The sequence below is a fragment of the Phoxinus phoxinus genome (genome assembly GCF_949152265.1).
Source record: "Phoxinus phoxinus genome assembly, chromosome: 21".
Lineage (NCBI taxonomy): Eukaryota > Metazoa > Chordata > Actinopteri > Cypriniformes > Leuciscidae > Phoxinus > Phoxinus phoxinus.
Window position 1 is genome coordinate 16748232 of NC_136896.1, and position 17353 is coordinate 16765584.

At 35.8% G+C, this 17353-nt stretch overlaps 2 protein-coding genes across 4 annotated transcripts in view; one reads left to right on the forward strand and one right to left on the reverse strand.

The window, feature by feature from the left end:
- Positions 1–5887, forward strand: part of mrtfba (myocardin related transcription factor Ba) — a 49032-nt gene extending 43145 nt beyond the window's left edge. For both annotated transcript variants that reach the window (XM_079594544.1, XM_079594543.1), the window contains 2 exons: positions 1279–1339; positions 2399–5887. In XM_079594544.1, coding sequence (XP_079450670.1) covers positions 1279–1339; positions 2399–2892 — 555 coding nt within the window. In that variant the 3' untranslated portion in view covers positions 2893–5887. The remainder of the gene's footprint in view (positions 1–1278; positions 1340–2398) is intronic.
- A 430-nt stretch (positions 5888–6317) lies between these two features.
- Positions 6318–13884, reverse strand: LOC306989151 (uncharacterized protein). Of its 2 annotated transcripts, XM_079594547.1 has the most exons (8): positions 13571–13884; positions 13118–13167; positions 10678–10828; positions 10187–10318; positions 9836–9931; positions 9687–9728; positions 9418–9559; positions 6318–8031 (listed from the first exon to the last, which is right to left on the reverse strand). In XM_079594547.1, the coding sequence occupies exons 3-8, from the start codon at positions 10814–10816 to the stop codon at positions 7923–7925; spliced, it is 660 nt and encodes a 219-aa protein (XP_079450673.1). In that variant the 5' UTR covers positions 10817–10828; positions 13118–13167; positions 13571–13884; the 3' UTR covers positions 6318–7922. The 2 variants fall into 2 exon arrangements, with proteins under 2 accessions (XP_079450673.1, XP_079450672.1); XM_079594546.1 differs by lacking the exon at positions 13118–13167.
- Between the last annotated feature and the right edge of the window lie 3469 nt (positions 13885–17353).

The window sequence follows — 17353 nt, forward strand, 5'->3', positions numbered from 1 at the left end:
TTACAAGCAATAAACAAAAAGATATTTCAGTATCAAATGTACCTGAATGTTTTGAAAGCAATGAAGGATTGTCCCAGCAATATTGGTGTTTAATTTTTTATTCATGATATCATAAACTAATAGGCTGCATTGATACTAATGCAAATATCTGTTTTAAAATACCAGTTTGGTCCTGTCTTTAAGATTTAAGTTTTGACACAAAGCAGCTACAATAGCTTTGTATGACTGATTTATCTGTTTTATTGTTTTTTCATTTTTATTTAAGATATTCGCACACTTGTTGACTAGATTGTGAAATATATGATATTACGATTCTCAAATATTTGTAAATAAATGATTTTCTTTCTTTTAAACACATTTATAATGATCACTTTAGTTGATCAGCACCATCGTGTTAATTTACACTTCAACGTATAGAATCAGAGTCTGTCGGATTTACAACAGGTAATTCACCCACTCCTCCCAAAAGACATCAAATTAATTGGCAAGCCCCCCCCCCCCCCCCCCCCAATTATTTACTGTAGAATTTCTGCTTCCAAAGACATCAGTGTGTATTTTACAAAGTATACTTTCTTTTTTTTCTTTTTTTTGCTAGTACTTGTATGTAACATAAAATAAACATTATGTGGTTGAAAATATTGAACAGTGACATATGCCAAGCGCTAGGTGAGTCTCTCTCTGGCTCGACACCAGTCAAAGTGTGAACGCAGGTTTGAATTTAGCAGTTCTAATCACACTGTTGTTGTCTTGCGCTCCAGGGACCAGGGAATGGAAAAGCTAAGCTCTCATTTCTCTCATTTTCTGTTACTTGGAAGAAAGGAACTAATACGTGGTCAGAATGAAATGAGGATGAGTTAAGGTCTTGTTTAACCATTAATAGAAGGATAGGAATAAATGACAGAGGAAAGATACTTAAGATAAAGAGATAAATGAACAAATATGTGTGGAAATGTTTCAAAGTATAAGGATCTGATGTGTTCAATGTATTTTATTTGAATATTCTTTTAGTTCCGTTTTATTTTCATATTTTGTTTTTTCTTGTGTACTATCATATTATTGTATGACGTTATGGTTTCTGTAAAGAATTCTGTTAATGCTGGTAAGGGTAATACTTTTAATTTCATGAGAGCTGTCCCTTTAAGACTCTTTGTTTGCAGTTACCCAGAAGCACTACTGTACTTGTCCGTTGTTTACAGCTGTAATTTAGTTAATCATTTGTTTGCCCTTTCTTCTGTGCTGTCCTTGAACTGAAAAGTAATTTTTTTTGTCGTTCCACAGATTCCCACAGCGACAAGTCAACAGATGGATGATCTCTTTGACATTTTAATAGAAAGTGGAGGTGAGTTTGTCATATTGTTGCAGACTACTTTAATTTCTCCACAACTCTCACTATAAATCCAGATTCAGATTTGTTTTTCACGATTGATAATCGTGAGTATGAAGAATGAAGAAGGTCAGACTCATCTTGGCAGTCCAGGCAGCTACATTTCCCAGAAGCCACCTTTTCAGCGCCGTAACAGCCTGAAGTCTCCAAGATTCAGGGCCAAATAGACTACCATTAAAAAGTTTGAATAATATTTTTATTTGTGGAAGAAATTCAGATTGTTATTCAGGATAATCAAAAGGATGCATCGAAGTGACATTAAAGGATGCATTAAAAGTCACATTAAAGATATTTGTAAGGGTCAAAATATTTTTATTCCAAAATGCTGTTCTTTTGAACTTTCCGTTCATCAAAGAATCCTGGAAAAAAATGGATCACAGTTTCCACAAAAATATTATTCAGCACAACTGTTTTCAACCAAATAATTTTAAAGTATCATGTGTCACTGAAGACTTGAGTAATGGCTGCTTAAAAATTCAGCTCTGCCATCACTGCCAAAAACTATATTAAAATAGAAAACCGATATTTTAAACAACTACCATTTTCTTGGTCAAATAAATGCAGCCTCGGCAAAAAGAATTGACTCCTTTCAAAAACGTTGGTAACACTTTACAATAAGGTTCATTAGTTAACTACATTAGTTAACATGAACTAAGAATGAACAATACTTCTTCAGGATTTATGAATCTTAGTTAATATTAATCTCAACATTCACTAATACGTCATTAAAAGCAAAGCTTGTATTTGTTAAGATTAGTTAATACATTGTGAACAAACAATGAACAGCTGTATTTTCAACAAAGATGAATAAATACTGTAACAGATGTATTGCTCATTGTTAGTTAATGTTAGTAAATACATTAACTAATGTTAACCAATGAACCTTATTGTAAAGCGTTTTGAAATCTTACTGAACTTAAACTTTTGAATGGTTAGATGGAGATGATCTATCAAACATATTTGTAAAAAAACAAATTATTCAAATGTCAACATTCTTGTTCTTGTTTTCTGTAGAGATTACCCCCTTTAGTCAACATGACCCATCTGTGCCTAAGATGATGCCCGTCACGGCCAGCATCACCACCCTGCCTATCAACACCGCCCTGTCCCGACCGCCCGCCCAGGTGCAGATGGCACCCCCTCCGGCGCTCATGGCGGAACCCATGCCCAGCCTCGCCTCCCTGGACTCCGACAACCAGTTGGAGGCTTTGCTGGAGGGCACGCTGGTTGGGGACGCAGAGCCAGAGCAGAGGACTTTGGGCCTGTTAGAGGAGCTCCAAAACCAGATGCTGGAGCAGCCAAACTCCCCAATGGACACTTGTGAGCTGGGTTTCACCGACCCGCCTCCGCCTTCCTCCTCCGCCCTGTCCTTTAGTCTCCAAGACACCTGCCTGGACAACATGGAGTGGCTGGACATCACTATGCCCGGGCCCATAGGCGGACTCAACCCGCTGGGAATCACCTCTGAATTCCTGGACACTCATGATCTGCAGCTGCACTGGGACTGAGAGGAATCGCTTCAAACTCGATTATGCTTTCACCCGCACAAGCCGTTTGTCTTTGGGGCGCACAGTAGGGGAAGTAGGGATCATCTTTGTGGCAGTGGTTCACATCTGGCAGCTTCATGTGACTAGACTGCAGCTCAGCTGTACACTTATGCTGGTTCTATGTTCACCATCTGTTCTCGTTCACATTAACGCTCTTGTTTTGTCAGAATAGACACAAGAGCCTTGTGGGTAATGCTGGCTAGGTCCTGAATGTGCTCTTTGCTGTGCCACACTGAGAGGGAGCTGCTTTCAGGCAGATCGAATTCTGCTGTATTGCTCATTTGTTTTTGTTTTATTCGTGTGCCATTGACATCAGATTGGTTGCGGTCAGTCTATAAATATGGCTAGTTATAAGGGAGGTAAGGCTATGGATTCAAGACAGTGGAATTACAGTAGACTTTGCTTTGTTTGCACAAAATTGAAAACGACCTTGATCAACAATGCCATTTTTTATTAGCAATGCCCCTTTTTCAGCGCTGACTGCAAGATTTGGTGGCAGATATACACTACCGTAAAAAAAAAAAAAAAAAGATTCAGCAAGGATGCATTAAATTGATCAAAAGTGACAAAGACATTTATAATATTGCAAGTAATTTCTATTTGAAAAAAATGAAACTTTCTATTCATAAAAGAATCCTGAAAAAATATATATTTATATATCAAAATTTCCAGAAACATTAAGCAGCATAACGGTTTTCAACATTGAAGTTAATAATAATAATAATAAGTTATTATGCATCAAGTCACCATATTAGAATAATATCTGAAGTATGTGACACTGAAGACTGGAGTAATCACTGCTGAAAATTCAGCTAAATATAATAAATTACATTATAAACTATTACTAGAACTATAAACTATAATGACATGAATATATTACTTTTTTTACTGTATTTTTTGATCAAATAAATGTAGCCTTGTAGACTTGTTTTAAAACATCAAAGAATGACCCTAAATGTTTGAACGGTCGTGTAGTTTGATGGAGAAGATCTATTTAACATATATATATATATATATATATATATATATATATATCGTTTGGGGATTTAATTTGAAAGACAATCACATTGTTTGAAGGATGATTGACTGCAGACCAGATAAATCGATTCATGATTTACGTAGCTGGATTTTCCTTAAGCATAAATGGCCAATCTTGGATTGAGTTTGCAAAGAGCATTTGAAAACTTAGTTTGAAGACTTAATTTGTCATGGATCAGCCAAAAAAAAAAAAAAAAAAGGCCGATTTTGATTACAAGGTGATAAGTTAGTTATATACTGTTGTGAAACAGTCTGAAATCAATCAAATTTTATGTAAATAATCTATGAGAACAAATATTTGTATAAAAAAAGAAAAGCTGCCACGTCTGACTTGTTGGATGTGCAACACCTTATTTGTGCGTATGTGAATTGTGAAGTCTGTGTGTGATTGTTCGTCACTTCAGTGGATTGTGTGTGTTTGACTCAATTGGTTTTAGGTGCATCATACTGTAAGGAAGTTCCTGGTTTTTCCCCACACTTTTCTCAGTTCGGTTCGCACAGTGGTCACTATATTTTGCGTTATTTGCTTATTCTTGATGCCATGGAACAAAGCTCCGTTAGAGAGACTGCTTTTAGAAATGTAAATGAAGCCATCAGAAGTGACAACTGACACTAAATACAATGATCTCACTATTTGTTACATATAAACGTACTGTTTATTCCTCCTGCACTTGGAGTTGTTTCAGAAGCAAACCAGACAGTTTAAGACTGCATGTTAAATGTCACTGGCAGCTTAATAATTCATTTGTTGAGGGAGTCTGAGAACAAAATGTTCCAGATTTGTCTGCTTTCATTGTTCTGAAATTTGTATCAGGCCTGTTTTGTCAGGGTCTTGTAGTAAATATCTGTGTGTGGGTGCATGTGTGTGTATGCTTGAGTGTCCCTGTCTGTTTTACTGCTCGTAAACACCATCCAAATGAAATATCTGTGTAAATGAACAACATTATGTATATATATTTGCAAATATGTTGGCAGCATGTGAATAATCAAATTGATTTGATATCTTTGAGAGAAACTTCCTCTTGTTTTTTTTGTTGTTGATCCCTTTCTGTTTTTATCTATGCTTTTCTTTTTACGATGTCAGCCACCTCATGGAAAAATCGTTTTATTCATATATATATATCCTGGTCTGACGTGACTCCTTTCCATTCAGCAAGGCAATACATGTCCACTGGCTTTACTCACCTCTCTCAGATCAGATGTGATGCGAGATTAGTTTGATTTAAAGGGGGTTTCAGTTATACATGTTATTTGTATATACGCACTTTCCTGCTCCAGTGATGAACTGCTCATCACAGTTATATCAACCACACAAGATGAGCTTTTATAAAAGTAAAAAAGCTTCTGTGTTACGCGCCGTCTGCTCAGAAGTCGGACGATTATCGATGCCCATCTGCTTTGTTTTTAAGGCTTTGTACTGTTTGCTCTGCATACCGTCCAAATTGTGGCCTCTCCAGGACTGAAAAAAATGCCAAATTCTAGTCTCAACTAGTGTAATAATTCACTGCTGCGTGTAGCTATGAGGACAAATTCAGTCCAATAAGGAATAATGCACGTGTCCGACTGTTCAGAGGCGTTTTTGGCATTACTGACTGCTGTTATAATGCAGCCTGGTGCAAATTTTTATGCACCCTATCATACTATTATTTTGACAAGCAAGTGAAAGAGAAAGAATAAGATACGCTGACCTAGGTTTCCATCATGTGATGCCTCTTGTGTTTTAGAGCTTCTGTGGGATTAAAACTTAATGGTTCGAAGGACCAAAGAGGCCAAATATTGTACTATGCCACTTCATGTAGATATAGACACTACCTTTATAAGTTTGGGGTCAGTTTTTTTAATAGAAATTAATACCTTAATTCAGCAAGGATGCATTCAATTGATCAAAAGCTACAGTGTAAGATATTTACAATGTTACAAAAAAATTCAAATAAATGCTGTTCTTTTGAACTTTCTGCTCATAGAATCCTGAAAAAATGTATCAAGGTTTCCTCAAAAATATTAGTCAACTGTTTTTAACTTTGATAATAATAGCAAATCAGCATATTTCTGAAGTATCGGTGACACTGAAGACGAGTAATGCTGCTGAAAATTCAGCTTTCCCATCACAGGTGATTTTAAAGTGATTTAAAATAGTAATATTGTGAAATATTACTACAGTAAAGGCTGATCAAATAAATGCAGCTCCTGTGAGCAGTGTACCTCTTTGGAAAAACATTGAAAAATCTTACTGATCCCAAACTTTTTTACATTACTGTGGGTGGTTTTTGATTTTTCTTGGAGAATTCTTTTGAATCTGTATTGAATTTAGTTGATTGTAAAAGGGTTAGAGATTGAAGAGTCAATACAAGTGTCCCGTCTTCTGTTTAATAGTGCAGTTGGAGAGTAAAGCAATAACTTGCGTTTTATATACAGTGCTGTATTGTATACAGTATATGCAGTAGATGAGATATCAGAGCATCACTTCAGTTTTTACATCATCTATTTGCATGGGCGCCTGTTGTGGCTGAGATCTAGAAACCCATGGCTTGTGTTTTTGCCATTTAGGATGTCCAAAGCTCAGCTCCTGTCAAGCTTCATGTAGATTTAGGATTCCTAGTTCCTCATTTTCAACAACGTCTGCTGGACTCATCTAGATGTCATGCTCTTTATCAAATATTAAATGTATATTATGTATCAGTGGTGACACTGGGCGATATTTCCCGCCGCCTTCGAACATCCTCCAAAGCGGGAGATCAATCATCATTTGTATGCCATATGTTTTGCACATTGTGTATATATTTTAATGGATGTAATACATATTTTTATACATGTCTGGCGCATCCATGAGCTATATTTTGTGAATAGTTTTAAAGATACGAGTATATACGCCATCACGTGTCAATGATAATGTATGTATTGTGAAAATACTGTCATAAAGGATGTTTTAGAGTCTCTTAAATATATCAGAGGAATGACATGCAGAAACTGTGTCTGTTATTGTTTATTTGCCGCTAGAGATGTTTTTCTATTCTGAATATATAGGCCATGACACATCTTTTCAAATTGGAATTGGACTCTTAGGGTCTTCCATGATGTATTATAAAGTTTCATGTACAAAAATAGTGACATTTAATACGATATATTTCCTATAACTGTCCTTAAGGCTCATTTACCTGATTATTACATAAAAAGAAAACTATTAAGAGAATCAAATGTCACTCAAACCTGACCATTTCAATTTGAATATATTATGCTGTTAAATATAGACATTGGGTTGATAAACATCTAATGTCTCAAGGGCTTGCATTGTTATCCAGATCATTGTTACGGTCCACATTGTTCATGCCTGTATATATTTCAAATATTAGTACTTTAGGAGTATTCTAATTTTGAGGAAACTTTTAATCCACTACATTAAAAAATAATAATAAATGAAATGAAGAAATAAAGACCTACTCAAAGGCATGATAGTGATGTTCAATTGATCTTTTCAACTGGTTAAAGCGATTCACACTAAGTTTAACCCATTCACTGTATTATTATTACTATTACTGTATAATAGCAAACAACTCTGATTCAATCTTTCAGGAGTGAGTCTTGAGTGGTTAATAAACCATTGATTTGGTCATATCTGACTCAAAATGAGCCAATAAGCTACATGATTTGTACACTTCTTCCGTCACTACTCATGGCTGACTATATCACCCTAAAAGCATGTCTATTGGAAGAGGTTAATACAAAAGACTGGTGGCCATTAGCACAGTTATTGCATGACTACGGTTGAATTCATTTGCATATAGTTTCGCCACATCTCAAAGCCTACATTGACTTTCCAAACAATTCTGTCAATAGAATAGAGATAAAAAATCCCTTTCTCTGAAAAACACGCTCAAACAGCCCTGACAGTGTCTTGTGCTCAGGCTCTTCTGGTGTCTTTACAGTCACGGTATCACAGATCGGGAACATTATGCTCAAAACCGATCTACTTCACAGATGTCTTTGTGGCAGGACGGACAAACGTGGGCGACATCTTTGAAGCGATCCATACAGAAGGGGATCAGGCAACATCCGGCCAGACACCTGTGCCAGAAACAAACAAAAATGACAATGAAAATGTTCTTTACTGTTCCGGCATTGTAGAAATAGTTTTTTGTTCATCTGTTTTATGTAGTTCAATTGCCTGCTTAGCAGATTCACTAGAGAGGAACTTCTTGAATAATGAACAAAACAACATGTACACATGAGGAATAATAACAAGAGTACTGGTTCTTGAATCAGATTCACCCAGTTAGTGTTTCGAACTACTGGTTCGGAGCCAGATCAAGTGTTCGGAGCTTGTATTAAACTGCAAAAGTCATGTGATTATAGTAAACAAGGCTTCGATAGCTTTAGAAACCTCACTGACATTTTACTTTGTATCACTCTGCTTGTCTGTGTTTGCGTTCCAGACCGACTGTCAGTCTGTCCATCATCAGTGATGGGGATTTTTCACGATTCATCAAATCGATTTGTTCAAAAAACCTTTGCAAAAAATTAAAGGGATAGTGATTTTTTTTTTTAAATGATGTCCTCATTTACTCACCATTATGTCTTTACAAATCTCTTTGAATTTCTTCATTCTGTGAAACATTATTTTAAGAATTGTCTGTTTTTTTTAAACTACCCAGATTTAAAAAACATGTTGGTTCCACTTTATTTCGATAGTCCACTTTAGACATTCTACTAACTATAAGTAACTTTTCAACTACAAGTCAACTAACTCTCATTAGAGTATTAGTAAACTGTAGTAGACTGTCAGTAGACTGGTAGGTTATGGTTAGGTGTGAGGATTCGGGTAAGTAGAATAAGTTGACTTGTAGTTGCCAAGTTACTTATAGTCAGTAGTATGTCTGTCTGGGGACCAACAAAATAAAGTGTTAGCAGAAATTAAGCAGAGTGTCTACTAATACTCTAATGAGAGTTAGTTCACATGTAATTGCAAAGTTACTTATAGTTAGTAGAATGTCTAAAGTGGACTATCGAAATAAAGTTCCACAGAAGAAAGTAAGTCATACAGGTTTGAAACAACATGAGGGAATGATGACAGAATTTTCATTATTGGGTGAACTATTCCTTTAAGTGAATGCCTTTATGAGTCGCTGAATCATCCACTCGATTTGGATAAAAACATTCATTCAGCCTGTTTGTGTTGCTCTGCGTCGGCGATGCGCAACGTTTACTTCTGCTGTGTTTTTTTCCCCCGGTCTGACTATTTTCATTGACGGAGCAAAAATAGACATGAACTAGCAAAACTGTGAATAAAACGTGAGTTATTACCATTATTTATTGTACACTTACATTAAAAGAATATTACATTCGCAACCGTGTTTAGTCTGAATATTAACACGACTGTTAATACTTGCTATATTCGGAACAGCAGCGCTCTTGCTCGGTCAGTGATTGATTCTTTATCGTAGAGCTACTCACCCCACTACAGACAAGAGACCGCAAAAGAGGAAGGCATTGCTGCCCACTTTATAGCGAATCTCAGTGGTGACAGTCTTATGGCAAGAAGGGCATTTCACTCTGGCAGGGGACATGCGGACATCGTCAAGGTTTACTGCGGTCTCTGGGAAGGCGAAACGACGAAAGTGTATTTATTCATCATATGCAAACAAATTCTATGGCCATCTTAATCCAAGACATTTGTCAAGAGGTAACGTGTCAGTTTGTGCAACATAAATGTATTATCTTACCTGTGTTTTCTTCTTGCAGAGCATTGATAGAGGAAATAGTTCCTGTTGAAATGGTAAGAATGTAGATTGTGGATTGTGGAGCTTTTCCATCTGATATAGTGAGTATATCATACAAACTAATTCATGTTACATTTGCAACATTATTTTACCTGTTTTTTCCACTTGCAGAGCAATGATAGGAGAAATAATTTCAGTTTGAGAAACGGGAAGAATGTAGAGTCCTTGGACTGGACCTTGAATCGGATCTGTCACAGAGAGTACAAGATAACACACGTTACATTACATTTGCATACTAATGACTGGGAATGTTCCATAAAAGAAATAGTATTACAAAACATAACGCTTTTTGTGTATCTAGTCTAAAAGCATATTGTTTAATTAAAATGTCCAATGTTCTGAATATGTACATGAATATAAGAAATCATGAGATTTTGCATAAGCTTGTATTTGCTTTTCTGTTTTTTACTTTATTTTCAATCGTCTAGACTAGAGACACGTGCCTTTGTCTGTGAACTGTGTTGTGAAACATTGGCTTTTTTTCTGAATAAGATCCTTCTCTTTTTGCTCCAGTAACTTCAACTCCTCCTCTATTTTGTCCAGTTCTGAAGGGCCCTCTTCGTTTGCAAGGTTTCCTAAAAGCAAAAAGAAAATATGTAAAACAACCAAATTATTGTTTTTACTAACTAGTCAAATATAAGCATGAAGATGAATGACAAGGGTGAATTCATTGCATTTGAATGCTCATTTCCTGGCAAAGGTGCAGCTCCTTTAGTATTAAGAGAGAAAGAGTAATTGCACTCCATTGTTTGCATGTTTTATTGCGGAGGGGAAAAGCCATGTAGGAATGTTGATGTTCCTATTCTGAAGTCTTTGAGGCGACTGAGTGGTTTTAAATACCAATGTGTCCCATTGATCAAACTAATCAAGGTACATTTTATTGTAATTATGGTCAGTAATTTCTTCATCATCAACATTCTTTCTAGAGAGTTACCTTCTATTTTGGAGTTCCTCTTGTGGATCTCCTGTAGAAACTGAAGCCGGTTTTGGAGGTTTTGTCGTCTGAAGAGGATGTTCCACAGGTCTGTGGTATCTTCATCCTGTTCAGAGCCCTGAGGCAGCACTGCGGTCATAGTATTGCCTCCCTACAGGCCAAATTACATCGGTTTTACAATCTAATTTGTACATATTTACATTTTGACATAAGGGAAAGACCACAGAGTCCAACTGTTTTTCATTTGCAGCCGTCTGTGGATTTGCAGCCGCAAAAATAGGTTAGCAAACCATTTAAAATAATCTGGATTTCTGCATTGTTTACTCAAAAAAAAAAGTGGTCTGATTTTAATTTAAGTCACGCTTGTTGACAAACACAATCTGACTTAACTATTAACACAAGTGTTAAGTAAGTGAACCCTTGAATTTAGTAACTTGTGGATCTTTCTTCAGCAGAAAGTCGTCCACCAAACACCTTTTTCCTCTAAAAAAAAAAGGTTGTGTATTATTGCCAAAAAGTTTTGGCATGTGCAAAGAACATTTTCCCGGAAGCATTGTGGAATATCCAGGTGCCAAACTTGAGACACCTGCTTTAGATGGCAGTGGTTTCCTATGTGTTGTCCCTTTCATAAACAGCATTTTTTGTTCAGTGTTTGTTCTGATGTTGAACACATGAACAAGTTTGTAGAGTTTATGAAGGCATTTTGCTGTTGTCCTTGGATTCTTTCTCACCTCTTTCAGGATTGTTCATTATGTTCATTATGTGGAATTTTCCACATTTGTAGACAGAGATTTATTTACTCCCAGGTCTTTAGAAAAGCTTTTGTAGCTTTGTGTTTAAGGGTTCTGTGTTAAGCAGCCAACCTTTCTTGAGAACAGATTTATTAGTAACCATGTTTTGTGCTTTTATTTAAATGGCAGGGCACCTGTGTGACCAACACATAATCTCATCTCCTTAATTTACTCCAATGTACCTTTTGGGGGTTACTTTTGGTTCACTTACTTTCTCTGTACTGTGAATAATCACCCAATATCTGTTTGTGTGTATTAGCAAGTCAGATTGAGTTTGTCTTTAGGATCATAATGCATTTTATGAGTGATCACTAGGGCTGCACGATATTTGAAAAAACTGACATTGCGATTTAGTTTTTCTGCTAAATACATTACGATTTGAAAACAGTTTCACCAGATAATTGGAAAAGCTCTATATGGAAAGAATGAATCATTCTAGAATGATTGAGGGGATTTTGTAGAAAATAAAACTAAAGTACAATCATTAGATAAATGCAATAGAACAAAGATACAAATGAAATAAACAGTTTTCAGTTAAGTCTAACAGTATTCATTGAATAATTAAATGTAAAATAACACTGCATAGTCTTCACTTAATTAAACAATTAATCTGTTAAAGCAACAAAAGTGATTTTCTCTTTGTATTTTGTTTTTGTTTCTCTATGTATGTTTGATTAACATTAGTGATGTCACTTTATTAGGCTGCTATCACTTTAAGAGCTAAAGCTCTTAATCCAATATATTGATACGCATCCGTTTTCTTTCTCAATTGTTTATGTTCTCGTAAGCCATATGTAACTGTGTTTACGAGGATACTTGCTGAGACGGGTATTTTAATATTATTTTGCGTGTATGTGCCCGTTCAAGCAGAAATAGAGGCGGAAGAATAACGAATTCTGAGTTCCGAAATGAGTTTTCTTTCACGTCTTCTTGCGCTCTAATGGTTTTAAATTGCTTGAATGGACCTAAAACATGTCCAAATGATAAACTTTCACACTATGATGGTTAAACTTGGCAATTAACCCAAGAATCAGGTGTGTTTCGAACCGTGGTGCCTTGTCCATACAGATCAAGTATACTTGACATTGCACATAGCGATATAAATCGATTGATCGCGCAGCCCTAATAATCAATGCAGAAATCCACACATTTTCAAAGGGTTCAGACACTGTACAGTACCAGTCAAACATTTGAACACACTTGTCTGAATTTATGACCTTAAAAACATTTGATCTGCTTAAATGCTTGAAATTAAACTAAAATGTCAAAAATATAACCTCTGATTTGTTAAATATTACTGTCTCAGCTGTGATAGTGATAGTTCAATTAAATATATCTTAAACTACACACAGCCTACAAGACTTTGGAATCTAAAGTGATATTTTTTTCAGTGAAAATGTGCTTTTGCCAAATATGCCACAAACATTTCCAGGCCAAAATCTATTGGATTCCTCTTTGCGGCTGTGTGATATAGATTAATTTCTGAAGTATGCAACCCAGGATTTCTCATCGTTAATAATGAGCAAACCTCACTGCTCTAGAATGTACAGTAAAGGCCAAAAATATGCAATCAACATTTTGATCTTGTATGTAATACACTGTAGCCATTTTTAGTCTATTGACGTTCTGTTGATCACAATCATGCTTACCAGAAATGTCAATGTCCCATTAACCTGCAGCAGACAGACTTTTTTTTTATCTTTAAAGAAATTAGAACATTTTGTAATGAAATTGTCAAATACACATTTTCACAAAATCTGTTACTTAAATAATATAAATGCACATTCTTAAATTTGCCAAGTTTGTGAAAGTGAATATCTATATTGTTTACATGTTGCACTGAATTTTAAACAATCCAAAAGCATGAAAAAAAAGAAGAAAACGATTAGATATTGATGCAGATTCTCACTTTTGTTTAGGTGTTTAGGCATTTGTGTGCGTCATTACATTGTACAAACAGTATGTGTATATATTTCATGTTCAGTTTTCAGTGTATCAGGCACTGTTTATGATGGACATAAGCACATTTAAATGACAAATGAAAACAGTTGACCATACAATGAAAACAGATTAATATTTAAATGTCGGGCACCTCACATTACCTGTAGGATGTTGTGTTTGTTTGTTTCCTGGAAATGTTGTCAGTATTGAAGAATGATCAGATTTCTCAATTTGTTTTATTCCTCTCGCAGTCCTTCTTCAGCAGTTCTCCTTATGCTGGAGGATTTTGGAGTCTTTGAATACTTCCCCATGGCTCCTCATGCCTTCATCCTCATATTGGAGTGAATGTCAGTCATAATATCAGATGACATAACAAAAATAAAATGAATAATCATAAAATATTGAAGAAAGCTTCACAGTAAATGACATCCAATCGTTCAGATAATATTCACCGATCCTTCACCGTTTCTGTTGTGAGAGCTAAACAAAGCCACGATGCGATTTTCATAATGGTTTGAATGAATTTTCATAATCAAATTTGCAGTAAGGGGTGACGTTCTGACTGTAAACTGGTTTGTATGTGCATGGTAAATGGTTACTTGTTACATGGTATGCTTGTAACATCAAGATGCTCTTCCTTATAGATGTATATGTTTGTTTGACTGTGTCTGGTTTAAAAGCATTTTTAATTGATGAGGAAACCCACGAAAAAGCATGAGCACATCATTTATTTTTAGGTCATAACATAAATTATTGTTTCACTTTTACATTTCATTTCATTTTTTATAAGCGACATCTTGTTACCTTTCATTAGGACACACTTCATTGAAAAGTGTTCCAAAAGAAGTTGAGTAAAATAAAGACTAGATTCATTCTTTCCTGTCGCTCACCTGTAGAGGTCAGACTTTCACAGTGACCGAGTAAACGCTGTGGTGGGAGAGCTGTTCTGGACTGCTGACATCATTTGAATTTGCAAATTTGGTTTTGAATGTGAACTAGAAGAATTAGAAATAAAATAAGTGAAATCCATATACAAATAAAATCTGTTTGAGTGGTTATTGATTGTTTTGACAGATTCACTAGACTATCTTAGTTTAGAGAAATGTGTCCTAGAGCTTTTTACGATACAGATTGTTTACAGTGATAACAGGAAAATAATGCAACAAAGTTTGTTTTCGGCTGTACAGAAGCTCTAGAAGAAAATTGTGTCATTGTCCAGCTGAAGTCAGTTCAGTGTTGAATAATTTCCGTTCATTAGTTCATTCAACTAAATCATTAGTTATTAATTTAGTTAATGTATCTGAAAAATACAATGCTGTCATCGTCCAGCTCAGTTCAGTTCAGTTCTCATACAATAGTGTAAATGCAGTCGGATTAATAATTGGTATTATATTAAGTGAATGTTATTATTATGATTAGTATCATTGATATACTATTAATTTTTGTTAAAAAAAAAAACTGTTTTCATTTTCATTTTAGTTAAAATTTTACGCTACGTTTTTTTTGTTGTTGTTGTTATTTTAGTAGGCTTACTTCAACTTTAAACGTGTAAGCAATGTTGCCTGAAATATATATTAAATATACTGTATGTATATTGTTTGTTTGCTTTCAGTAGGCCTACATGTTTATTTTATTCTAAGTAATGAAAATGTGCTTGTTTGTGTGTGTGTGTTTTTTGGTATGGTTTTAGTGGTAGTTTTAATAGATTTAACAATAGTAACCATGTTGAGGATATAAATAAAAGTGTTGAGGATATTTCAAGTAGGCGAATCGATCTGAATTGAAAGGTAGTAAATTATTAAATTCTGTATTACCAATGTTGGAGTCATTGTGAGCTCGATCGATGTGTAATGTGTGTGTGTGAGGGAGGGATGTGAGTCCAAACATGTGTCCATTGGTGCTCATTGAGCATGTATGTGAAACATCGATATCCACTTCCTGTTTAAGAGGAAGCAGCTGGAATTGAGCCGTGAGTGGGGATTGGGAATGAAAGGCCTGACACATGAGACGGCACTGCAAACCCTAACCCTTCTAAACCTCCTTCCCACCTCCACCGTTTCTCTTCCTTTTGCTCTATTATCCTCTGATCTATCATATTATTTCAACTCTCTTTCTCAGTTCTATCTATAGAATTGCAGAACATGTCACAGACAGACCTCTGCAGGCACATGTGCTAAACGTGATCTAGGATGATGACATCAGCAGGGGTGGGTATGGCGGGTGGTGCTTAAACAGGCAATGGGATGAAGTGAGGTGGGAGGGGCAAGGGGGAATAAAACAGTGAGCAAAGGAACAGAAAAATATTATGCAAATATTGTTGCACTGCTCAAAGTTGCTGCAGTCTTTATACTGTCTGGCTTCACAAACAGGATTTAGATTAAGGCAGGAGTAGGCCTTAGTTAAAATCAATCTTGAGATAAACAATGGCTCGGACATGTTTTAAGATATGAAAGTGGAAGCTGCTTTCAGTTAAAACAGCCCAAAAATGCATTTTATTCTGGGATTAGGTTTAAAGGGATTGTTCACTCAAAAATGAAAATTTTGTTTGCAAAAGTCAATGCAAACCCGTGAGACTTTAGTTCATCTTCGGAACACAAATGAAGATCTTTGATGAAGTTTGAGAGCTTTATGTCCCTCCGCAACCACTTTGATGCTTAAAAAATTCATGAGGAGATCGATTGTAAAACTAATCCATATGAATTGAGGTTTAGTCCAAAATTTTCTGAAGAGACACGATCGCTTTATATGAGGAGCAGACTGAATTTAGGAATTTACAAAATCAAGTCCCGGCCTATTTTTTCTTGTTCGAGAAGACGTTTCACTTTTTACGTTTTATAAAGTTTTTTTTTTAAGTGTAAAATAAAGCCTGTGGTAAACATAACTTGACTATATGCTACTTTGACGTTTTGTTCTACAAAGTAAATTACACAGCCATATGAAAACGTTAATTTTGATGCAGTTATGTTCAAAGACAACTTGGGGTGTGAGTGTGAGTGCATTGTACGTTGTAGAACAAAACGTCAAAGTATTGTCAAGCTATGTTTAACTACAGGCTTTATTTTACTGATAAATGTAAAAAAAACAAACACATTATAATCCCCCATAGGAAAATCTTGAAGGATCCAGCGCCGAATTAGACTTCCGGTTCTGATGTCATATCGCAACTTTTCTATGACTTTAAAGGGGTGGTTGAGTATGATTTCACTTTTATAACTTTAGTTAGTGTGTAATGTTGCTGTTTGAGCATAAACAACATCTGCAAAGTTACAACGCTCAAAGTTCAAAGCAAAGGAAGATATTTGCTTTTAAAGAAAAGGACTACAACAAACGGCTGGTAGGGACTACACGACATTCCTCCCGGGTTAGTGACATCAGCAAGCTTAAAATGTAGCCTACATAAACCCTGCCCCTGGGCACACGCAGTCCATGTTGAGAAGAGGAAAAGTTGTTGTATAAGAGTACATTTGTGAGTCAGCTCAAAAGTTTAGCATCCATCTTTTCACATGTAATAGAAAGTCAATCGGTGTGCATCTCACAACAGTTCCTGAGCGGTTTATAGATTACCATGACAGAATATCCTAATTGAAGATAGTTAACTCCACATCAGCAACATAAATTCATTAACTAACCATTCAGAGACGTCCTGTTGCATTCTTGTTGTCACTTCTTCTTGGGTCTCTCCATCTTTGTCTGATTTCATCCTACTTGAGGTAATCGCAGCTGCTAACCAAGGGGGTAATCCATCCGCCGGAAACTGAAGCCTCCGCGGGCGCCGCCATTGTAGCAGAACTTCACCCGCTGTTAGCATTCCATTGACTCCCATTCATTTTTGCGTCACTTTGACAGCGAATAACTTTACATCTGAGGCGTCCAAAGACTCCATTTGTCCATTATTTATTTCTAAAGAAACTCGACAATGTATAAAAGGCTCCATTACCTTGTAC